The sequence below is a fragment of the Ochotona princeps genome, chromosome 3 (genome assembly GCF_030435755.1).
Source record: "Ochotona princeps isolate mOchPri1 chromosome 3, mOchPri1.hap1, whole genome shotgun sequence".
NCBI lineage: Eukaryota > Metazoa > Chordata > Mammalia > Lagomorpha > Ochotonidae > Ochotona > Ochotona princeps.
In genome coordinates, this window is record NC_080834.1 from 73,968,887 (window position 1) to 73,994,783 (window position 25,897).

At 38.0% G+C, this 25,897-nt stretch overlaps 1 protein-coding gene across 5 annotated transcripts in view; it reads right to left on the minus strand.

The window, feature by feature from the left end:
* Window positions 1-2,398: 2,398 nt before the first annotated feature.
* CD47 (CD47 molecule) overlaps window positions 2,399-25,897 on the minus strand; it is a 49,329-nt gene continuing 25,830 nt past the window's right edge. Inside the window, exons 4-11 of one of the 5 annotated variants that reach the window (XM_012929231.2) lie at window positions 19,843-19,950; window positions 18,553-18,645; window positions 16,866-16,958; window positions 15,833-15,925; window positions 8,725-8,756; window positions 7,333-7,357; window positions 6,679-6,711; window positions 2,399-3,267 (exon numbers count right to left, since the gene is read on the minus strand). In XM_012929231.2, the coding sequence (XP_012784685.1) occupies window positions 3,263-3,267; window positions 6,679-6,711; window positions 7,333-7,357; window positions 8,725-8,756; window positions 15,833-15,925; window positions 16,866-16,958; window positions 18,553-18,645; window positions 19,843-19,950 (482 nt within the window). In that variant the 3' untranslated portion in view covers window positions 2,399-3,262. The remainder of the gene's footprint in view (window positions 3,268-6,678; window positions 6,712-7,332; window positions 7,358-8,724; window positions 8,757-15,832; window positions 15,926-16,865; window positions 16,959-18,552; window positions 18,646-19,842; window positions 19,951-25,897) is intronic. The other 4 variants (XM_058661838.1, XM_012929232.3, XM_012929233.2 and 1 more) reach the window with 4 other exon arrangements.

A 25,897-nucleotide genomic window follows, 5' to 3' on the forward strand; every position in this document is an offset into this window, starting at 1 on the left:
AAAACAGTACTATTTCCAGACATCAGATATCCCCATTATATTCATTCTGACATTCTAAAGAACTTAAACAGAATGGACCTGGAGTCCCCAGGTGAAAAACCATCACCTTGTAGGGTTTTTACAGCAAGTGAAATCTGACAAGAAAGAAAACTCCCTAGCTAAAACTCTCTCTCTGTTAAAAGCAGTGGGAAAAATCTAAATACAGCCAGTTCTTATTAATCATCAAACTTCATGTACTGAATTAAAACACTGGAGCAACAGAGACGGAGAAAGCTTTTGCTATGGAAGGCATTTTTAACATCGAGTGAGAAGAAAGAGATGAAAAGCCAACATAGCTAAGCAAAGCACATGGAGTCTGGGGGAAGATGAGTATAAGACGAAAGGGCAGCTACAGAGGATGGCCAGCAGAACCAGCGTCTTGAGAGGGCTGAAGCAGAATGCTTCAAAGGAGATGAAAATTTTGATTAGATCAAGAGTGGGAAAGTTGTTGGAGAATGTGACAAATGTGGGGCCAGTACTGAAGCATAGTAGGTAAAGTCACCACTTGCGATGCCAGTATTACATATGGTTGCTGGTTCAAGTCTTGACTGCTCCACTTCCTATTCATCTCCTTATTAATAGCCTGGAGAAGGCAGCAGAAGATGGCCAAAATGTCTGGACCCATGCCACGCATGTGGGAAACCTGGAAGAAGCTCCTTGCTCATGGCTTTGCCTGGCTTACTTCCAGCTATTGTGGCCAAATGAGGGGTGAATCAGCAGATGAAAGATCATTCTCTCTTATTTTTTTTCCATCTCTCCCTCTGTGCAATTCTTTCAAATAAATAAGTAAATTTTTTTTTAAAGTACAAATGGTGCCAATCTGAAAATGTATAATAAATACAAGTGAATGGAAGAGTGGATGGCAAAAACTGGAATCACAAAGCAAAAATACATGTTATGCTATGAAACATAACCAATATATGATATTCAAAACATTATCAACAATTTTAATTTTGTGTGATAGAACTAAGGGGTATTTTTAGCTTGAATGAAGAGAAGGAATTGGCTCCAAAATGCAAGAGGATACCTACTGCTGTGGTCCCTTATCCAGAGAAGTTGACAACTAGTTTAACAGAAAGTGTCTTTACTCTGGTATTTCCCAGCCACCCCTGGTGGCATGGTTTAGGGCAGTGAATGCCTCAAAAGGCAGGCAGTATTAAAGAGAACACAATGGATTACAAGATCCAGGAGTGCATCCCAAGTAAATGAGTGTGTACTACATACTAAAAGGTAAAATTTTAGTTTATACAAAAATTTTACTATAAAGATTTTCCTATGTGATTTTAATACAGAATACGAATTTCAATCTTGTCAAACTCCATCTGCATTTTTCCTCCTTTCATTAGAACTGGTTACTAACTATATTAGCAAAGCGTAAGCATTTTCAGAAGGAAAAAGAACAAGAGGAGCCATAAGATGTGGATAATGGAATACATCTCCTTCCATATATGCTAAGATTTTGGACAGCTGCCCCATAAGGAAAGGATGTTCTTTTTCCTCAAGAATGGTCTTGATAGTGTGTTCAGTTTCCTAAGAGGCCCTCAGCAGGTCATGAATTAATTTGCCCATGGCAAACCATATGGTCCCGACATGAAACATGACGCTAAACGTGGCATAAAAGAGGCACATGGAAACATTCAGTGGACTAAGAAACAACCATTATTGATGCAAGTACAAATACGGATGTCTTATTACTCAGATAAGAATTACTAGTATTTTTAGAGGGTACTGGTGAGCAGTCAAAAAGCTTGGTAAATTACCTAAATGTTTATAAAGGTTTACATGATCAAATATTTGCATCATATATAATTCCACCCAACACAGATCATTGTTTTCAAATGTCTTCACTAAAAGCACAAAATCAACATTTGTTTTCCTGCAGGTACCCCACATTTGTCCATACAGAAGATGCATGTGCCTGTCTTATATATATAATATATGCACATACAAACACACACCCACAAACAAGGTAAAAAAAAAAAAACAAGTGCTAAGAATCTAAAAGTACTCCAGGCGATCACAACTGTCAGAACGTTAAATTGTCTTCTATCTGGGGTAGGACATGAGATGGGTTTGCTTCATTTTTCAGTCTTAGGGGAAGAGGGGACATGAGGCCGGACTACAGGAGGAAGGTGGATGAGTGGTTCTCATGCAACAGATACAACAGTAATAAAACCACCCTTTCAGGGCTGGCCCAGGGGGCCTGATGGAGACATGTGGCCATGCAGGAGACTCCAAGTTAAAATTTCAATCTTGCTTTCTTTCTCATGCCCCCAATTAGAAAAGAAGTGAAGAAACACTGCAGACTTTTGCCTTCAAATCAGAGGAAGGGAATACATATGTTACAACCATAGCTATCTTTTGCTGCAAAGTGTGAACACAGTGCTCTGAAACCAATCCCAGCTCCTTCCTACCACTGATGCTACTGTGTCACTGGACCATGTTCAAGGAGGAGAAAAGGTGCTACATCTTGTACAGCAGAAGCAAATAACAAGAGGACAAGATGGGGGTAAAAAAAGGGTTGCATGAATCAAAGAAAACACAGCCATAAAAAAATGACTCTAAATCCAGAAAGGACCGGTTACATGGTACATTGAAAGGGGAGTGTGTGAATGGCAACCCCCAAGAATGGAGACCACTACCTCCCCATCAATATCACGTCACATGCACGTGGCGTATGAAATATTTCCAGTCAAATTCTTGTCTGTACTGAGTTCATGATTCCCTTGACCCACAAGTGGCAGACACTTTATTCAGCTGACACCATAACCAGCAAAGCTGCTATGAACCTGAGTTTGCTGGGGTTTCACGGAAGCCATTGGTTTTCATAGAGCTCCCCAGACAACCACTAGGTTAGTGCTTGGGAATTCTCAATCAGAACCAATCTAAACCAACAGCTAAGAGGGCCTAGTCTCTAAAAAGCATCATTCTTGGAAGTTGCCCCCTCTGTTTCCCCCTAATTGCATAAAAACAACAGCAGAAAACTGTATCTCAATTGGGTACACAACACACATCATGATTCTTTTATTAACTAAATTACAGCTGCTTTGAATAAAAACTGTAACAATCACTTAAAGGTCAATGACTTATGTTCTCCCACAGATGAAAACCAGTTGTTTTCTTCTCCATAAGAGTGAATCATCAAGGCCATGGTGCGTAAACACAAATGTATTCCTTTCATGACTTCCTGCTTTCCAAATCGAAGTCCATCACTTCATTTCAGTTATTCTGGAAAAGTGAAAAATGGAGGTATAATCACTGCTTATGTCACTATTTGGGTATAACTTGTGTTTATTAAGAAAATGAGCGCCATCATTGCGGTACAGCTGAATGAGATGCTGGCGATCTGCCCTGGAGTGTCAGCTGTACTCCTGACTACTTCTAATTCAGATTCCTGGGCAGTGTAAGGTGGTCCAAGGACTTTGGTCCCTGCCATACACGTGGGTGATTGGGATGGAGTTCTTGGATCCTGGTTTTGGCCTGACCAACCCGTGGTCATTGTGAACATCTGAGAAATGAACCAGTGGATGAAAGATGGCTCTCTTTTTTCTTCTTTCTCGCCCTCTGTTGATTCACCTTTCAAATAAATACCTAAATTTTTTTTAAAGATTTATTCATTTTTTTTTATTACAGCCAGATATACACAGAGGAGGAGAGACAGAGAGGAAGATCTTCCATCCGATGATTCACTCCCCAAGTGAGCCTCAACGGGCCAATGCTATGCCGATCCGAAGCCGGGAACCTGGAACCTCTTCCGGGTCTCCCATGCGGGTGCAGGAACCCAAGACTGTGGGCTGTCCTCAACTGCTTTCCCAGGCCCAAAATACCTAAATTTAAAAGAGAGGGGCCCAGCGCGGTGGCCTAGCGGCTAAATTCCTCGCCTTGAACTCCCTGGGATCCCATATGGGCGCCGGTTCTAATCCCAGCAGCTCCACTTCCCATCTAGCTCCCTGCTTGTGGCCTGGGAAAGCAGTTGAGGACAGCCCAATGCATTGGGACACTGCACCCGCATGGGAGACCCAGAAGAGCTCCTGGCTCCTGGCTTCAGACTGGCTCAGCTCCAGCCGTTGAGCTCATGTGGGGGAGTGAACCATCAGACAGAAGATCTTCCTCTCTGTCTCTCCTCCTCTCTGTATATCTGCCTTTCCAATAAAAATAAATAAATATTTTAAAAAAAAGTTCACTGTGTATTTCAAAAAAATTTAAAAGATAGACAAGGAGGTAAAGAAATGGAGGGGAAGAGGGAAGACACCAGGCCTGCATTCCAAGCGTGGGTTTGCTCCTGATCAGCTTCCTGATGATGCAGATCCCGGAGGCAGCGGTGATGGCTTAACTGATTAGGTTCTGGCCACTCACGTGACCTATGTGGCCTGAGTTCCTAGCTCCGGGCCTGAGTCTGTCCTTGCCTCGGCTGCTGTGGAACTTTGGCGAGTGAGTCACATTCTGTGTATCTTTGTCTCACAAAGGAGACAAACACATTTGCCTATATGTTTAAAACGTTTTTTAAAAAGAAGGAACTCTAGGTCTGGCGTGGTAGCCTAGCAGCTAAAGTCCTCAACTTGCATGTGCCGGGATCCTATATGGGCACTGGTTCTAATCCCGTCAACTCTACTTCCCATCCAGCTCCCCGCTTGTGGCCTGGGAAAGCAGACGAGGACAGCCCAAAGCCTTGGGACCCTGCATCCATGTGGGGGACCTGGAGAAGGCTCCTGGCTCCTAGCTTTGGATCTGCTCAGCTCCAGTCATTGTGGCCACTTGAAGAGTGAATCAGCAGAGAGAAGTTCTTTCTCTGTCTCTCCTCCTCTCTATATATCTGACTTTCCAATAAAAAAATCTTTTTCTTTTAAAGGTAGCTCTAACAAAAGAAATTGAGGTATTTAAAAATTTGGAATGGTTTCAAATATTAGTATCTAAAACTAAAGACAGCAGATTTGCAAAGGTCAGAGATCACAACCAGGTAAATCCTCAGTCTTTTTAGTTTCAGAAAGTAAAAGGCCAAGGCCAAACAAAAATAAACAGTCTGATCATCTCTGTTTGCTCAGTTTGCTAAGGGAAAAGCAAGAGATCTTGATATTTCAAAGCAAATGACACCAACTCTAGAATAGTATTCTGTCACATTTACTTTAAATGCACACTTTAATGTAATGAAATGAACACATGGCCAGGCACAGGTCAAACGGGAGAGTGCTGACCGGAACACGCGGGAAGGATCTGGTACCTCATTCACTGGCAAGAGCAGTTGTTATTAACAAGGGCCCATTAAAGAGATGGAGAAAAGAGACTGTGAGTAGCTAAAATTAGCAAGATTAAGGGAAATTACAAAGGAAATCATAGAGTTCATGAACTACAAACACAAAAATATTCAAGGCAGAATGACTCCATGCAATCTCCTGAAGCAGTGGTTCAACAAAACAAAACAAGCAAACTCATGCTGGAAGGGAAATTATCCAGGAAGAGGAACTCGAGGCTCTTACACTGGTTTTCTGAAAACAGAACATTTAGTTTCTTCACACAACAAACTGAGAGTAACACGACAACAGGAAAATAAATTTTTAAAAGATAGGACACTAGAATGTGGATATGGACAAACCATGCCACACAATTTCATATATTATTTTCAAATGTCCTTTTTTATTCTTAGTAACTGCAATTTTTTTCTGGGGGCTTGGAGGAAGGAAGGCAAGCTTGTATACAGAGCATGATTTTAAAGACTGCGACCCAAATCTACAAATGTAAGAAGAATCTGAGACCCCCTGTAAACAAAAGCCTAAACATTTTAAACTTCATTCAACAACATATGATCAGTAATGTCAAAATGCACCGCACTCAAGTAATGTAATGATATAAGTAATACAGCCTCCTGTGTTAAACGCTTTGATTTGCTAATGGTAGTTAGCAGGAGGGTCACAGACTTTAAACAGTAACAAATAAAACGAAAGTCTTGGTATGCTCAAGGAAAGGCTGTATCCACTATTTGTACGAAGAAATGTTTTGATCATATGGTAACACAAGCACCTAACCATAGACCAACAGAATTAATGAATCACTAGCATGTCAAGGTGAAATCAAAATGAAAGTTTATAATACTCAATATCTCAAATTGGTGTAGCTTTATGATTCAGCAAAGATGGCTTTGACATAATCAATAAAGATTCAAAGTTATCATTAGTCCAAAGTTTCAAAGAAAAAAAGAAGCAAACACCAGAGTGGCTAAATATCTTTTTAATCCTCTCCCAAAAGCTAAGATAAAATTCCTGCTTGGCAATGCAGAGCTATTAAGTTCCATGGGTTAAAAGCAACAATATCACCAACACAAGCACAAAAGAAACTGTCAAAATGATAAAGATTTATGGCACATTATGTATGTGCGCTGAACCAAGCATTACAATCACTAGATACTGAATCTGAGAAGTATTTTACAGCGTAATCATTTCTCTTCAGATGACTGGAGTATCTTCTTAGTGACATCCACAGCTGGCATAGAAGTTTTGTAACATTTAGCAAAGTTGATTTAAATGGATCTTTATGATTTGACAGTTTCTTTTATTAACGAAAGCCACACTTTCAAGAAACTTGCTCCTCTGTTTTGAATGTCCACACTCTAACTAATCTGTAATTACAGACACTGTGTATACTCACCATCATTCATCATTCCTTTCGATTCTTTAAATGCTAAGGGTTAGTACAAGCAAAGCAGACAATTAGTAAGGTTCCACAACGAAAAACCATCTATAAACAAACAAATATGCTGCAATACCATGCCAACTATTCAGCAAAGAGCCAAATTAATTCCAAGGATGCCATATTATTACAAAGCTGTTCTGTGAATCACACTTACAGCACTCACAAAGAGAAGACTCAGTTAAGAATATAGAACTGGATTTACATAGAAAGAAATCGAGACATTTTTTAGTCTCACTCCATGGGCAGTGTGTTCATAAAATTTATACATCAGAAATTAGAGGTAACTGAGCTTCTTGTCTGTTGTTGGACTATTGCTTTACCTAGGCCAATACAAAAGGGTACTGGTCCTCCTGCCCAAGCGTTCACATAACTTGTCTAGGGTGAGCAACTACTTGAGAAAAGCAGTGCATTTTTCCCATAAATGAGAACAGTATAAGTGCAGTTGTTTTAATTCTTGATGAATAATTAAGAAAAGGGAGGTCTTAAGGCAAGACAGAACAAAATTATTTCCAAGGCATAGATCGGGCATTCTAACCATTTTGAGATCCAGTTAAAATGATGATTTGGTAATGAATCAAGGAAATACAGAAGTATGTAATAGCCACATACCATTAAGTGGTTCCTCTACCGCTTTCTGGAAAATATTTAAAATATATTAACTAAAAATGTAACTTATTTTATATCCTATTATACTACAACTTCTATATGCTAACACTTAATTTATATAATACATAGAGAATCTGAAAATTTTAGCGACACAAAAATTAACAAAGTCATTGTGGGGAAAAATGTATTCTTCAAAAAACAATAAAACTAGCATATCATCCAGCAATTCCAAAAAAAAAAGTAAGTAAAATAAGTAAAGGCTAAAGCACAGCTTGTCAAGTCCAGTTAGAATTTTAATAATGTGTTATTCCCTTAAGAATCTGATTCCGTGCAGAATTTGTTCTACCCGCCTGTCTCAGTAAAAGAAATTCTAGCTTCTAAAAAAATTGAAGTATAAAAATAAACCAAAACAACTGAGTAAATAACAATAAAACAAGAGATGAAAGCAAAAACAGAATTAGTTTCAAGTTTCACACAAACTCAGCTCAGTGACTAGAAAAGGTATTAGGATATAAAGGCTCAATGAATGGATTGTCTCTAAAAAGCATTTAAAGCTGCCACCAGTTTTTCTAGAATGAACCCTGTAGTGAGACCAGCACACTTTACCTCAGCCTACTCTGGAGACTTGGCTGATGAAGCCTGTCAGTCCATGTAACCTCCACTTTTCACCACTGACAAAAGCTTCTCTATAGAGTTCCAGAAAGATCTCTCCTCAGCTCTTTATGGGAAGCAGAATATAGTATCGCCCATTCCAATTCTTATTTTCACCAACTAACCTTTGAGCCTGTCACCATGATACAAGGATTTCCCCCCTCATTTATCTCTACCTAAATATGTTCCTTATCTTAGAATGTTCTCTGATAGCTTATAAACTATCCTAAGTAACTGAAAGTACAGTTTTTGAGAAGAAAAATGTTACTGAGGGTGGGGGTGGAGATGGGCATAGATAATAACTCAGGACAGGTATTTTCAGCATTATTTACAATCATTTAAAATATAATTTTAATGTGTTTAATAAAATCTGTCTCCATATTTTTAAGCCTGAAATGGTCATTTTGTATGAACAACCATAAGTCTGGTAGATAAGGCAAAATATTAAAATCTACTTATTTCTGATAAGAGTTAATAACCAGTATTTCAGTACATCAATGTTCCCATTTCACTTGTGAGAAGTCAATGCAATGTTAAGTAACCGCTTATACCATCCTGTTAATGCTAAATAATCAAATAGATTTTTAAAAAGTAAAACAGGATCAATTCATACAAACACTGTGGAGTGATTTCAACATTATCTTAATTGATGTTATAATGAATGATACAAGAGTTCCACATCCAATTACTATTCCTTGGTCTAACCTGCCAAATTCCTAAGCCATTCAAGAAACTTCAACTTACCCTTGGAGGCTGTATAGTCTTCTGATTGGAAGCTGATGTAAACAAACAAAAAACAAAAATAAAAGTTTAACAAAAGACATGAATGGAGACAATACAACACTTAAATTTTAAGATAACATGTTCAGGGCTTAAATCAGAGGCACAAGAGACTAATGAAAGAATTCCATCTTTGATAGCCTACTTAAAAATACAGATTTTTTTTACTGTATGAAAATTAAGCAAATTTGATAAGAACAGCACACCTTGCCTACCTATAGTCAATAATGAACACACACAAATTCTTACATTTGTGTGTGCCACCTGTCCCTGAAATAAGTCACTTTTTACATTCCTTGATGGGAAAATGTTGCCATCCACTCCCCCTCATCGTGTGCTCCCCACCCTTTGCAAGCCAGAATGTGGGAAGATGGAGACTCACTGTTTCTGCGCTTTGTAACCCAGCTGTCCCTGCCTTTTTGCAGTTTTCAACACTCCAGAGTTAGCAAACTAAGGAAAATACCCAGATAGCTCCGAGTTTTTCTAGTTAAAACCAGCTATTGCTACTGATAGCCTCAATCGTGCCCTCCTCTGTATTTTCCTTCTTATCTTTCTGAGTTGTCCTTTCTACTGCCTCTAAACAGATGAGTTGACCAAGATGAAGGAGTAACTGGCACGAAGAAAGTGACACAACCAGAAAGTACTACTATGACTGGAAAGGGAAAAAGAAGTAACTTCTTCCAAAAATTAAGAAAGCCCCAGAGCAGCAAAAGTTAGTCTGAAAGACAGAATCATAGTCTTCCAGAGTCAAAAGCATTGACGGAATCACTCAGTAGGAGGGGGTGATCCTGCTGGATGGAGTGCACAATTCCACTGTAACCTGGGTTAGGTGAATGCATGGGTTTGCTTGTCAACAGATGTAGGCAGAGCCCTGGGACAGGTTTAATGATCTTTGATCTTTATTTACTACTACTCTCCACCTCAGCACTCTCAAGCTTCCTAGGCTCAGGAGAAACAGAGGAAGCCCAGGATCAATCAATCACCAACCTCATAGCCAGAAACTGACAAGGTCTCTCAGATGGAAGAATGATGACTGATCAACTGATTGGCCTGTTGCAATTTTAAGGGTGTGGTGGGGAGGGCACAAAGACGACTAGAAAGTTGATAACAGAAAGGCAAGGGGAAAAGAAACACAGAGAAACTGAGCAAGGGAAGTTCAGAGTTTAGGGCTATAGATAAGAAATGCTATCAGTGAGAAAACATGAACAGGATTAAAACATAGAGACACAATGGAGAGACTGAACTAGCTGATGGGCATCCAACAAAGACAGAGGAACTCAGTAACCACAGCCAATGGAAGGGTATCACTCAGCTTGTTGCTGAGTAGACAAGGTGAAGCTTCAGTCCCTAGAGATGTAGCAGATGTTTTTGATTGCTAAGCTATCCTCCTTGCTGCCGTCATGAGGTTTCCGTCTCTGTTGGTGATGTGTGGGGGTTTTAAGGAACCTCTCCATGGAGGCAACTGGAGCATCCAAACGAAAAGATAATTATCTTTTTTTTTTAAGGCAGTGTAGAATAAAACAGAGCTGGGAATATACATGCATCACATTTAGAGCCTCCAAAATAAACCACGTAGAATTACAGAACTTCACTGAGATGGCCAACGTAAGTTACATGTATATACAACTTACTTCAATGAAATAAGCCATGCTGGGTTGTGCTAACTTACTTCATTGAAATAAGCCATCCTGTATGTCAATACAACAAGGGAACAGAGAATTGAACAGCTACCTAAATTTCCAATGGGTAGTATTAACTGTCTGAGAAAAGACTCTAGAGTTATATTTTTGAGCTCATAAATTTATCAAATTTAATATCAAGATCTGCCAACAATGCATAAAGAATAATTTTATGTTCCAATTCTTAGATTCAAGGAATTTCACATTTGGCTAGCTCCTTCTGAAACAATAGAGCCATGAACAGTGATTCAAAAAAAAAAAATACCAGTCAGCTGTGATGTGTTAATACTAGAAAACTGAGCAGGGTAGAAGTGAATTTCACCTGAACTAATTCTGTCCCATAGGGATATAAGGTATGTAATCAAAGAATGATTATAACTGATCTGCTGCTACATGGCCAAAGGTATCGGCAACTAACTACAATTTTTTTTTGAATCATGAGCCTGAAACAATCCATATGTGTTTACTTGCAATCCTTCTTTCTCTTCCTCTGACCACATGCTATAAATACATTTCAAGGTTTTGGATTTTTCAACAAAACTTTTTATACTGATTTACTTCTCACAAAGAATAGTCAAGAAAACATCTGAATTAACCTATGTTTATGGGGAAAGGAAAGAGAGAGAGAGAGAGAGAGAGAGACGGAGGAGAGATAGAGGCGGGCATTTATGTCTATGTACTCACATTACACACTTGCATTTTCGAGGTATGGTAAATGTGGTGTTGATTGCCACTACATTGGTTTGTATCGAAATACTACTATATACCCTTAAACTGATGATATATATCCTTGACTGACGATGCCTTTTAAAAATGAACAAGTATTGATTCTTGGATATAAACACTGAGCAAGAAGCCCAACTTGACTGAGTTTCTGTTAGTTCCTTTAAGTTTGTGTATGCTGTCACATGAAATCATTGTTCCCAGGCTCTTATTTTGCAAAACTAAAATGCACCCAATGAAAAGAAAAAAAGATGTAGTTTTAAAAACGGTCACCACAAAAAGTAAAAATCAAAATCTTCCCCTTTAAGATAACAATTAAGGCTACAAATTTAAACACTGAAATAGTGAAAATGATGAAAATTAAAATTTTCATTCAGATGTTGACACATACCTAAAGAGAGCACTTTTTAAAATTATGAGCATTTTATTGAATTTACATCAAGGCATTGTCATTAGGCTGTTCTAAAACAGAGTACACATAGAAAGCAAAAATTATTTTGAAAACATTTATGACTGTTATTTCATGAGACAAGAACTCCAATTTGTAGCCTTAATGTTGCAAGTATTCAGATTTATATCAGACTATATAAACACATTAATTTTTCTAGTCTAGCATATTTTCTATAGCAATTTTCTTGTACCTTTTCTCTTCTTGCCTTTCAACTGACCGAAGGTGTTTCTCTGAACTCTGGCATTAAATAAGTTGATTTGAAAAGTTAATTTAGGATACTTTCAAAATGTCAACAAAGATGTACAAATTCTTAATTTACATATAGTGCACTTAATGTTAAACTATTCTAAAGAAAAGCCAACCTGGTGTTGCTTCAAAGATCTCCCTTTCATTTGTATTTAATGCATAGCAGTGGCATTGCACATTACACAATTCCACAGGCTTCTTAGGGACTTAAGTCACGGAAAAGGAGGGAGGATAAGGCCACGGGGTCACAACTACTACAATGCCTAGGCCCACTCAAGGTAGCACAGCCAGAACAGAGGGAAACTCTTCTGAACATCACTTTTTTTTTTTTTGGCCAGATATGGAAGACATGGGGAAGTACGATGAACAAAGGGAAGGCAATCCATAAAGAGAGGGGGAAATAAGAACAGAGCTGACCACCAGCCAAAGGCACCTGACACTACTCTAAGAGAACTGTATGGATACTGAAGGTCACATACTGTTCTCAGTCATTAATGGGAAACAGCAACACCAAGAATCAGACACAGGGAGATCAGAAGAATCAACATTCAAGATGCACCCTCAAGCTACTAGCGAACTCCATCCTGGTTTTAGACACAACAGTTGTGTTTAACGGATTTAACACAAACCAAAAAAAGGTTTAAATGTCATTGAGAAACAACTACTGAACACATTAAATACAGGTAGATTTTAGTCAAGTATTTTAAACATTTATCTAATAAATATTAATTAAATGGCCTTTTAAAAGTTCATGTAAACAAAACCACACTCAGAGTTCAAACTACTTTGCACTAAAATAAGATGGCCTTTTAATTCCCATTTTCCACGAACTTTCTGAAGGACTCTTGAATATAAAAGAATTAAATTTAATTAGTCCAGAAAACTAAAATTCAGAAACAAAGATAAAAATTTCTATGAACATATTTTACAAGTAATATGGAGTATTCATTGATTATAACAATTCAACTATTATGTTAACTTTAAGTACTTATAACATTAACATAAGATAAAGCTTAAATACTAACTTTTTTATTCTACTGACTTGTTGCTTTTGCTTATTTTGACATGTTCAAGAGTTTACTGTACTTCAGAAATAAAGTGTACATTTTTATAAAGGGAAATCAGTACACATCATGTGGCTGTGAATATATTCAGGTATCCTGAAGAACAAAAATAAAGCTGTAAGAATTATAATCCCAGACCTCAAGACATAGTACAGGATAGTGGTCATTAAAACAATCTGGTACTGATACAGAAAGAGAGAAGATTAATGGACCATGAGAGAGGCAGCAGATTCCAGAAGTGGGCCCACACATGTACAGCGAACTAATCTTTGATGAGATAACTGAAACTAATTCAGAGAAAAAGGTGGGTCTCCCCAACAAATGCTGTTGGGACAATTGGATAGCAGCCTGCAGAGATAAGAAACAAGACCCCCATCCGTCACCTTTTACAAAAACCAGCTCCACATGGATCAAGAACCTAAATCTACACCCAGAAACCGTCAAACTCTGAAAGGAAAACACAAAAGCACTTTGCAAGATATAGGCATTGGTAAAGACTTCTTAGAAAAGCCACCCAAAGCATAGACAAGCAAAGCCAAAATAAACACATGGGACTCTACCAAACTAAGAAACTTATGTACAGCAAAGGAAACAATCAAGAAAGGAAGAAGCAAGCAACAGAATGGGAGGAAATCTTTACACACTAAGCAACAGATAGGGGACTAGTATCCAGGAGTAACAAAGAGCATCAGAAACTCAACAACAGTAAAGCAAACAACCCTGTAAAGCAATGGGTGAAGGAAATGAGCAGGTATTTTTCCAAACAACAAATTGAAGGGCTAATAGATGTATAAAACTGCTCAGCCTTCCTAGTTATCAGGGAAATACAAATAAAAACCACAATGAGATTCTACCTAATTCCTTTGAGGCTAGTCCTACATTTGGAACTCTACTAACAACACCTGGTGTTGTGGATGTTGGGAACAAGGCACCTTACTCCACTGTTGGTGGGATATCCCACTTCTCAGAAAATACGAAATCTGCATATTAGACAGTTGTCTTCAACCTTATATTTACAGCAGCACAAACCGCAACAATGAAGACATGGAAAGCAACCTAGATGCTCATCAAAACAGGAATGGATAAAGAAATTGTGGTACATCTACTCCATGGACTACTACTCAGCCATTGAAAAGAACAAAATTTACCACATGCAACAAAGTAGTCCAAATAGAGACCATTATGGTCAGTGAATAAGTCAATCCCAAAAGGACAAATACCATATGTTCTCTCCGATATAAGGCAACAATCATGCGAAAACACAAAACAAAGCAAACAGATACATAGGTAGTCATGTATATGCATATATTCTCATAGGTGAACTGTATAATGGAGACCAGTATATCAGGAAGTGAAGATACATTGCAGTATCCGTCTCTATTCCTGAGTAAAAAAAGGAATCCCAATGAAACTGTTAAATATGCCTTGACAGTATGACACCCGACCTTTTTTTTTTTTTTTTTACTATTGCCTATGCTTATGATGCCATGATACACTTCAATAGCACAATCTTTGACTTGTGACTGTGGCTGAAGGACTACACTCCTATAATAATATGGAGTAAAACAGTGGTTGGCGAATAGTGAGGGAGGAAGGAGAGTGCGGGGGGGGGGGGGCAGGAATCCCTACACCTGTAAAACTGTCTCATGGACAATAATAATAATTTAAAAAGCAAAATTGAAAAAGATTACAAATAAATTTTTTATTCACTTTCGTAATTATCTGTCTGGGACAGGTGTTTGGTAAAACAGTTAACATATCCCTTAGGATGCCTGAAATCCTGGAGTGTGTGCTTTCAGTCTAGGCTCTACTCCCAGTTAGCTTCCTGCTAACGCTCATCATGGGAAAGTAGCAGACGACGCCTCATATACTAGGGTTGTTGTCACCCTTGTGGTAGACCTGAACTGAGTTCCTAGTTCCTGCCTAAAGCCTGGCACAATCATAGCTGCTATGAGTATTTAGCGACTGAATCAGCAGACTGAAAAATTTCTGTGTCTGTGCTTGTCTTTCAAATAAAAATTAAAATCAATAAACAATACATCTCTAAAAATAATTTAAGTAAAAAGTCTTCTCATTTTAAAATTGATGGATTACATAAAAAGGTTAGAAATAATGAAAGTCCCTCCACACTGGTTTACAGCCTTGTCTATAATCTTAAGGAACAATGTTGTGCTTTTTTTTCCTACCTGCCATTTCTTGAATTCTTTACCTAAAGGTGTGTTAATCCTGTGATTGTGAAATGATTATGGGAAGTGAGCAGGGAACTTGTAGGCAAGAGGAAGGGCTGGGTGAGAGGTATCACTACACTTGAAAATCTGTATTGTGAAATCCATGCATTTGGTTTACCCAACGAAAGTAACATAGAATTCTAAACTTATAACATATTTACTTTGTTAGTCTTAACTAAAACATTCAAAGTCATGTTAAATATCACTTGTTATTCACATGAACAAAACTGAATGTTTTAGTTTTTGAATTTCAATTACTATATTCCAAAGGGCATCCATGCTTATAAACAAGGTGCAACAATTGTAAGTGACAAACAGGTCTCTGCAAAAACTCTACCACAGAAATAACGGGACCATTAAGAATCCTTTTATATTAATTAAAATTTATCTTTGTATGCAGTACAAAAAATCTACATATTTTAATATAGAGAGCCAGTTTTTAAAACTAGTTTGTAATAGAAACTTTTCATTATTTCATATGTCTGCTACCCTGCTTAATAAACTTTCATATGTCTGCTACCCTGTTTAATATGCCTCAGGTCATTCCAACAGTGTACTTCCAATTTTTTGAGTTACCAATATATTTCATTAGTCCTAAGCTAGAAGAAGCAATGAAAAGCATTTTCCAAATGATATATTTGAGATTCTTGGCATGAGTTAACTAAAATAAGACTGACTTACCCACAAATTTCATATAAACTAGTCCAAGTAATTCTGCTAGAGCTATGATACCCAGACCTGAAATAAGAAGGGGGCCATGCACTGGTACACAGGCTGCAAGAACAAATGAAAAATTTTTATTAGAAATGAATATAAAATAACTGAATCTTTAAAAAGAATCTACAACCATAATACCAAGTTTTAAGGTAATTCTTTTCATAATGATCCAGAAGAAAAATGACCTATGTATATTCATTATTAACTGAGTGAGTTGGCTCCACATCCTGATGAAAATACTATCCTAGGCATGACAGTCACCATAGAATCTCAAAACTAAAGGAAAATTGTGTGTACATTCCAAGTCTCCAGCCAATCGGAGCCTGGTTATTTTTTGAAGTTATTCTACAAGCTCAGATAAGATAGTTTGGCTGTCAGAACAATCAGTCCACAAGCAAAGTACAGTCATCCTGGTTGCAGCATCATGGAAACCCTTACTCTCATTGGGAGAAAAATGAGAGCTAGAAAATGTTACAGCAGCAAACGCTAGCTATTACATGCAGAAACAGGAGCTCTTATTTATTGGTTGCATACTATAGCTTAGTACAGTCTTTGAAACACAGTTTGTCGCTTTCTTAAATAACTAATACACCCTTAACATACCACCCTGCAATCGAAACTCCCTGATATGTACTCACAGAGAGAGAATAAAACATGCACAGAAAAGTTTATAAGAGCTTCATTCTTTGTCACAATTGAAAGCAACAAGTTGTCCATCAATAGCCAAACACATAAACAAACTGTGGTGCATCTGTACAGTGGAACATTTACTACTGTGGTGTGTGATGCTGGCAGATTGTGCCTAGGTACGGTATATGGAAAGACTGAGGAAAAAAAAATGGAACTCTGTACTTTCCATTCAATGTTGCTGTAAACCTCAAACTTCTCCAAGAAATTAATCTGTATATTACAAAAAAAAAAAAAAAAAAAAGAAGGAAAAAAACAGCTGTGCCCCGGGGAAATTCAAATCAGGCCTCCAAAATGGTGTGACCCTTACCCATGATACAGAGACAGAGTCCAACCACTGCTAGCACGTAGCCCAGCACCTGAGTGATCAATATGGCAACAGTGAAGGACGACATGCCAAAAGCTGCAGGAAAGAGAAGTGTACACAAGAATGTTGAATATTTAGAAGGAAACCATTTTCACTCACTTTTGTAGCAATCAAGAATAACATTCTATGATGAAAGACTGATTCTGAAGTTCCATGTCAGGTGGTCGATGCTTTTCCAGGAACCCAACACTGCCAGATTGACACATTCAGCAGCTTTCTATTGTCTTTCAGATGAGCTGGTCTTGTAGTCTTACAATCTCAGGACAATGCTGCTTTAGCCACATTTGTGCATTTTACAATAAGGTCATTATGTGCAGCTTCTCCACATGTACACAACACTGCTCTCCATGGGTAGAACCCAATGCAAATAAGTGACCACGAATATCAGGACCTCCAGCTTCTGCTTTTATAAAGAACTGCTACCTCTCTAAGGTATGGTAAGCCAGAAGTAGGCTGGAAGCCTGAGGGTTAAATCCGTTTAATGATGAGGAAAATATATTAGTGATTTACTCTTGAAATGAACAGAAAATTTAAGTGATTCTAGTTAGTTTAGTCACACTATCATTCAACAGCACAGTGTCAAGTTCACAATAACCAAAAAAAACCTACGTTTCTATTTTTGATTACTTCATTTTATACAATGCAGATGGTTAGCAAATACACAGAAAACAGTGTTTACGATCTACTGAAATCTTCAGAAACTGAAATTAGAAGATGAAAATAATCCTTTAGCAATTACATAACAAAATTTAAAATTTTGCTGACTGTGGGTAAGCACCTGGGCAGAGTGTTAAGCTACTACCTGAGATGTCCCTGTCTCCTAGGAGGGCAGTCTGAATCCTGGTCACTATGCTTCTGATCCTCCCTCCTACCAAAGGGAGACAGCAAACGATAGCCTGAGTAATTCAGGGTTCCTGCCACTGGGGCGGGGGTGCCCGTTCTGCCTTGGCCTGGCTCAACCCTCCCTGGCTACTGTAGGAATGTGGGGAGTAAACCAGGACATGCAAGATCTTCCTCCTTTTTTCTTTTTCCACCTATCACTCTTGCCTATCAAACACACATTTTTAGTATGTATTATTAATATATTACCTTAATAATACACATGTATGTGTAATTATTAACTTTTTTCTGACTGGCATCAAATACACATGAAAATCTTACAAAATAGTTAAATGTCATGAAGATCTTAACCTTCAAATGAATGATATGAGGCAGTGTCACAAAGAATAGCCTGGAAAACCATTCAGGGTCTATTTTTTTTCCCCTCAAACTTTAATGTATTTATTTGAGAGACAGAGTAAGAGACACCATGCTCCAGTTTGCCAGTTCACTGCCAAACGTCAAATTTGAGGATCCAGAACTCAATCCAGGTCTTCCCTGTCAGTGGCAGCAGCCCAGTTACTACAGCCACCGCCGCTGCTTGCCAGGGTTTGAACTGGCAGGACACCAGGGTCCGGAGCCAGAGTGAGGAATCAGACCCAGGCATCCTAATGTAGGATGTGGGCCTCTCCACTGACACCTAACTGACAGGTCTGTCTGCCGTAGACTTAACTTTGATTTAGCTACAAAAATTATGCAAGAATATTTCACCAAAATCGTCATTTTCTTAAAAATGAATAATGATACCCACCTGTCATAAACACATTATACTGAAGTGATATTAATATCCCTGTAGAAATTACAATGAAACCAAGTCCAGAAGCATTCTTTATTGAATATTCACCTGTTAAAAGATAAAAGCATTTAAAATATCTTTCTGCATATTTCCTCCTCTTCAGGAAGTTAAAATATTTTATATATTAAGTGTATTATAATTTCAATATACACTCAAAAAACTGTGAAAGACTTAAAGATGTCCTTCACACAAAATGAGTGTCTACATTTGCTTATTTAAGATTAAACTTAAGCTACATAAATCTCAAAATTTAAGCTTCAACTCCTTAAAATCCTAGGATGGTTCTAGCTCCTTCTTAGTTCTTTACAGAATTCTAAATGAGAAATTCTGTAGTCATGTTTTAACATTCCTTCACTTTCTGTATTCTGGTCCCAAGTCCAGTTAATTGCTCTTTCAAGTTGTCCTTGGTACCATCCCCTTCCTTCTCATGTCCTTACTAACTCTTAGAGGCAAATTCAGCTGCCAAATTTATGTTGTTAAACAACCATCTACGCTGAATTACTCACATAATGCAATGGTGGTATTGCATCATCAATGACTTTGCACAGTAGCCTACCTTTGCTTTTCTTTCCATGTGCTACATATCCTAAATACCCACTCACACTCATACTCCCCAAATGCCACCGCCATTTCAGACATTCTAAGTCCCCACATTCATCCCCATTTCCATGTCTCAACCAATGAAATCTGCCTCTGTGGGCTAAATGGTGGTCCTAAAGATAGTCCCACTTCCTGGCCCTGAAGTGAAACAAACTTACATAGGAGAAGAGTACAATACTATTTGGCAAAAGATAGGATTCTACAAAGACTCTTGAGCAGAGGAGCTTATCCAGCATTATACTGGTGAGCCTAATTGCCAAGGTAAACGTCCTTGCAACAGAAGCAGAGGAAGAGGTGACAGAGACACATGAAAACGACACAGAGGAGATGAGGAAGGACTGGAACCACCCAGGCAGGGGCTGGAGTGAACACTGCCACAAGCCAAGGAATGCCAAGGGCTGTTGGCAGACACCATTAGCCAAATGAGGAAGGAATGGATTCTCTCCCATAACTTGGAGAGGCAGGGCGCCTCTGAGGACATGCTGATTTCAGGCATAAGGCCTCCAGAACAGCAGGAGAATTTCTGCTATTTTAAGCCACCTACTTTGCCACAATTTGTTAGAATCCTAACAAACAAATACAACACCCTCCTTTGGGATGCTCTCTCTACATGCTGCGTTCTTTCACAGTAATGGCACATCTTACCTGGGACAAACAGGATTGCTCCAACAATGACAACTGTGGTGAGTAGTAGTCCAGCAATAAGTAAAAGAATGATTTTCTTATTTGTGCGACTGGATTTATACTTAAGTGCTTAAAAACAGAAAGAATTACATGAAGTCAATCACAAAGGAAGACACTTTTGACATTTGTAAGGTGCAGAGACAAACTGAAAACTCTCTATGTACTTAACTTGGGAGAAACAACTCCCATATAAATATGGATGCTCAATGCACAGGCACCATCTTGTTCACCTGTAGTTTAAAGAACAAAGTTTTATACAATGGTGTTTCTCAACAGAGGTATTATTGGCATTGTGGCCTAGATAAGTCTTTGGGGACTGCTGTGTTACAGAATGGTGAGCAGCAGCCTTGCCTTCTATGTACTAGATGCCAGCAAGAGCCTCCAGTCATGTCAGAGTGTCTTTGAAGCCTTACCAATGTACTCCGATTAATAAAATCACCCCAGACAGACGATACAATGTGGATGAAATAATCCTGATGGGAAAACTGGTTGATTAATAACACCGAAGAAGAGTTTCTCTTTATACAAAATTAATAACACAGGATATCTTGTTATTTCGTTTCAAAAAGTAGATTGAACTCAGATAAATAACACCTTTTGAAATCCTGATAGAGGAAAAATGATTAATATTCTCAAGTAAAGTGTTTTAATAAAATAAATCACAAAGACCCAATGGTATTCACTGCTTATATTACTGCTTCTGATACTAGTTCTACTGTAAAATACTCAGCACTCTCCCTGGAAATAATATAATGGGTAAGTCCCAAATATTTATTTCCTTGACAAAACATCAATCTTGCCTGTTTTCGTTAATATTAAAAGTAGCTTTCATCAAGACATGGTTAAATGCAATATAAAAGCAGTCTGAGTAGCAAAAAGTGTTATTGAATTCTGCTCTGTGTTCTCCACACATGAGTATTCTGCATGCCCATAATCAAGCAGTAGCCGTAATAAAAGAAGTGATACTGAAAATATTATATTTATTTAGGAAATAAATCTCCTTCACCAAATTGTCATTTCATCAGAAAATAACCCCCTAAAACAACCATGCATGATAACATGTGTATTTAACATATATTGTAGCTATCTGAAGATTTTTGATTATCTGCCCAACTACCCTTTAGGTGATAACCTCAATTTTAGTCTCATTAGGTGAGATGGAAGCCTTAGGTACTAATTCAGTCCTACAACTGAGTAACTGGAATCCACATGAGTTAGGTAAAGACAAATTCATGGCAACCGGAGAGCATCCTCGGGCGATCTCCTCAAATGTTGACTTGGTTATTAGCTAGTTCCATGCAGCCTTGGCATCGACCTGACTGCTACACAGCCAGATCCCTAATGAATCAGGAGGCACAGAACTTTCAGAGCTTGCTCTTTTCCAGGCTCATAAACTGGCTGGGATGTTTAGGCTACAAAAGGCACTGACACAGGAAAGCACTTGCTGTAAACTTCCATCACACTGTCCATTTAAACTTATATGTCATCATCCAAACAAAGTTTGAAAGTTCTGCAAAGGGGCCCGGCGGCGTGGCCTAGCAGATGAAGTCCTCGCCTTGAAAGCCCCGGGATCCCATATGAGCACCAGTTCTAATCCCGGCAGCTCCACTTCCCATCCAGCTCCCTGCTGTGGCCTGGGAAAGCAGTCGAGGACGGCCCAATGCAATGGGACCCTGCACCCACGTGGGAGACCTGGAAGAGGTTCCAGGTTCCCAGCTTCGGATCAGCGCGCACCGGCCGTTGTGGCTCACTTGGGGAGTGAATCATTGGACAGAAGATCTTCCTCTCTGTCTCTCCTCCTCTCTGTATATCTGACTTTGTAATAAAATAAATAAATCTTTAAAAAAAAAAAAGAAAAAGAAAAGAAAGTTCTGCAAAGACCTCCCAAATAGAAGGAGTTGCTTCAAATGTATCCTCCAGTCAGTCAAACCTTCATAGAGGTTATTCCAGGTAAACTCACAAAGAAGCCACTAAAATCAAGCCAAATAATTTGCCCTAAAATGCACTGCAATTTCATACAAAAAGGCTGGCTTATTTCATTCTTAAAAAAAACAACTGTGAATCTTCTATAAAATTCAATCTCCAGGGCTGGTGTTATAGCAGGGCTGGTGTTGTAGCTGTGGCGTGCAGGGCTGGCATCCCACACAGATGCTGGTTTGAGTCCTGGCTGCTCCATTTCCAATCTAGCTCCCTGCTAATGCACTTGGGAAAGCAGTGGGAGATGGCCCAAGTCAGTCGGCCCTTGCACCTACATAGAAGATCTGGAAGAAGTGCCTGACTCCTGGCTTCAGCCTGGCCCAGCAGTGGCCACTGCAGCCATTTGGGGAAATAAACCAGTGGATAGAAGACCTCTCACTCTGTCTCTCTGTCTCTTTCTTTCATTTCTCTTTCCTCTGCCCCCTTTCTCTTTCTATAATTATTTGAAATAAATAAATTTTTAGAAGTTCAAGAAATAGGAGAAAATAACATCAATGATAGGAATAATAAAAGTAAAATATCACAAGATACTGCTATTGATTTGTTCTAGTATAAAATGGCTCTTTCCCTTTGAAAGTAAATATACCATATACTAGAGGTCATTTTGTTTATCAGTTCACTATTAACTATTTTCAAGGTTACTTTTGACTTTTCTTAAATTAAACAATCGTTTCTGAACATATGAGTGGGATCTACTTAGGTAGCCATGGGTGATGAAATAGTATCTCCATATTTTCTTGAGTCAACCTTTAAAATGAGTTTCTTCTTCTCACATTTTCTTTCTTTCTTTCTTTCTCTCTCTCTCTCTCTCTCTCTCTCTCTCTCTCTTTCTTTCTTTCTTTCTTTCTTTCTTTCTACAACAGTCACAGTCCAGCAGGTACCACAGCAAGTATGAAGGAGCAAGGCTGCTGTTAGCCCGTTTGTCACCTTTCTCAGTAGAGCAAACAGGAAAGGTATCTGTTACAGATGGCTTAGAACCCAATAAGCTTGAGAATCTCTGGTTCATGATCATTTCTTGTCCTTTTGTGTAAAGATGTGTCCTCATCAGATTTATCAAAACATTAAATGCAACAAAGAAAATAAATTCAAGCTATTCTCCAATCATTTAGCATTAAGATAAACACAATTTGATGTGTTTCTAACAGCAGGCTCTTATCAAATTTCTTGGTACGATTTTCTGGCTGGTTGGCATGCCAAGCTATGCAATTTGAAAAATCGGCATGCCTTTAAAGACTCCCCTTAGCTACAACTACTGAAATCAATACACAAAATAGTTTGTATGTGAAATAATGGTATTTACATTTCCAACAACCAACTTAAAATGCACATGCTGCCTGCTACAGGAATACTGTATGTCTATAAATAAGGACAACAAAAACATTTGTGTGAAAAAAATAGGAATTCCAAATTTTTCCTTTTATATCTTCTACAAAATAACTAAAGATAGTATATTAGCTCTTAAAAACATGTTATATTGGTTCATTCATTAGTTCCATAAATATTTACTTTGTATCTAAAATGTTCTAGGGCATTTTATTGGAAAAATTTAAGGAATAAGGAGAAGAATTTAACAAAAATAGCACTATGAAGCTATGCAACAATCACTAACAGTGCTAATACTGAGCAAAAGAGGCAATCACCAGAAGGTTGCCTTGAGTCTCTTATAACAGGTGAGGACAGGTGCTTGAGAAGGAGTTTGTACGACAGGTGAGAGGTGTTATTCCTGTACTTTTTCCTCCTGCTAAAAAAAGGTAAGGATCTGCTCTAAAAAATATCATTTGCTTACATATTCAATCACATTCATGATAATGAAGTAGCAACATACTCCTCTACCCACTGTACAAACAGCTAGCATTACGAATCAACGGCAAAGCTTTCTGGTCTCTTGTGGCTGATGGAGAAGACGTTTACAAGACAGAATACCGGTTGTCACTGGTGAAATCTGCTGAACTTATGAAATCTCTTTCGGGATAAAATCAAATCTATCATGCTCAACCTTTCATGATCCTGCAAAGACTGTATCTGAACACTCAACTGACTAGTCCATCCAGCAAAACTTCCAAGTCCAAGAATGCAACATTTGCTCAAAAAAAACATAACATGTATACAGTTCCAAGTCAAGTGGTCAGTGAGTCAGCTCAGAGGTAGGATGGCTTACTAGTGAGATATAATAGACGTCAGATTACTAACAAATTGCAAAGGAAGGTGAGTGACTTTGGCATTACAGTTTTTCTAATAACTCTAAGCAAACTAATTTTAGAATCTGTTGAGCTATAAACCAATACTATCTCAATGAAGGATTAAAGCACATCTAATGACTTTTCAAATAAAATTAGAATTGCAAATTTTTATTACTTAAATTACTTAAAATTTTAAAGATACTCATTTAAAAGATTCATGCATGCACACCAATTTTGTGAAACTAGTATTAGAGAAAAATGAATATTAATAGCAATTATAAACTGGTTGTTTACCTTATAATAAGCTTCATACACTATCCAACTTGCTTCAATAAAATGGTCTTGTAAAAGTGATTAATGACTAGACATCACATCTTCAATCTATGCCAACTAGAAATAAAAGAGCCCAGGCTTTGTGTAGCAAAGTACTCGGAATATAAAAGATCAAAGAAAAGGATGTTTAACAGACTTATTCCTTTTTCCTGTTCCAAAGTTTCCTTGGCTTTGTAGAAGGGATCACAGTTTCACAGTACATGTAGGTAGTTGAATGGCTGGATTTAGAAAGGGTCAGGTTAAGAAGCAACATTCTGACAAAGGAGCTATAACTACATTTAGACCCTCCTCTAGTGAGATCAGCTCAGACCACTACTTAATAGCACTGTGTAATCACTATGTGGTCAGATCAAGGGAAAGAGCTGATAGCTCAAGATGGTATCAAAGAGTGAACTTAAAAACAAAGTCCTATATTACAGGTCATCCAATAGATCACAAGATCACTCTCTCTAGTAATATTTGTTAAGACATTTTGCCTTTGTAGATATCCATTTCCTAGTAGAATTTAGTGTATGTGCTCATTTCTCCAGAATGATTTTTTCCACTAATCTACCAAGAAACTTCCTGCTTCACTGCTTTTTAAAAATGTGTTTTCACAAAATAATTTTTTCACTACCAAGCTAGTTTTTAAATTTAAACTCAGGGGCTTGGCTGGATCTTAAGGCTGCTCTGATAGTGAATTTTTCCAGCAATGTGTTTCACAGGAACCATTTCTCAAATCCTTCTGAAATACTTGAGTAAGTATGAGAAAGTTAGAAAAGGAAACAGAATGGACAAATTCAAACTGAATTGTAGCAGACCTCTTTTTGCATGATTCTAATATGCAGGAATTCAGGGTATCACAGTTTAGTTTAATCCAACAAGTTCCCTCCAATAGTTCAAATTTTTAATTACCACAATATATTAGCTGAGTAATGCTGTAAAGTACAAATTCCACTGCTATCATCTCTTCAGTCTAAACACTTTCATGTAAACAGTAGATGTACGTCATGATCAGTGAAAACCACACCACTTTTGGAGTCTGTTGTATTACTTCCCTGTTTCCCAGTGACAAATTCCTATTATGCATTAGATAATAAAAAGAGGATACTGAGTAAAAAAGTTTAAAGAAGCAGGAACTGAAGACATAATACTGTTTGATGAATTCCAACAGTAGTAGAGTAGTGGAGCAGTAGAAGAAGTAGAAGCAGCAGTGATTGGGGGCGTGTTGATGCTGCTACTTTGCGACAGACCCTTAAGATTAAACTAGAGGAATTCAGTAAGGGTAAACTCATTGGCATAAATGAGGATAATGAGAAAGTTGCAACAACAAGAATGAAGATACCCTGAAGGGAATGACTCTGGCAAACAAAACAAAACAAAAGATTCAGATTGAAAGAACTCCCGAGATATTTCATAACATTAGAAATGCTTAAAATAAAATGTTGGAAGCAGATACATACTTAGCAAGGGAGATGACAGGGCCTGTTGTGGTGTAGATTATGCAGCCACGGCCTGTTGTGGGAGCATCTCATGGCCAGGCTCCA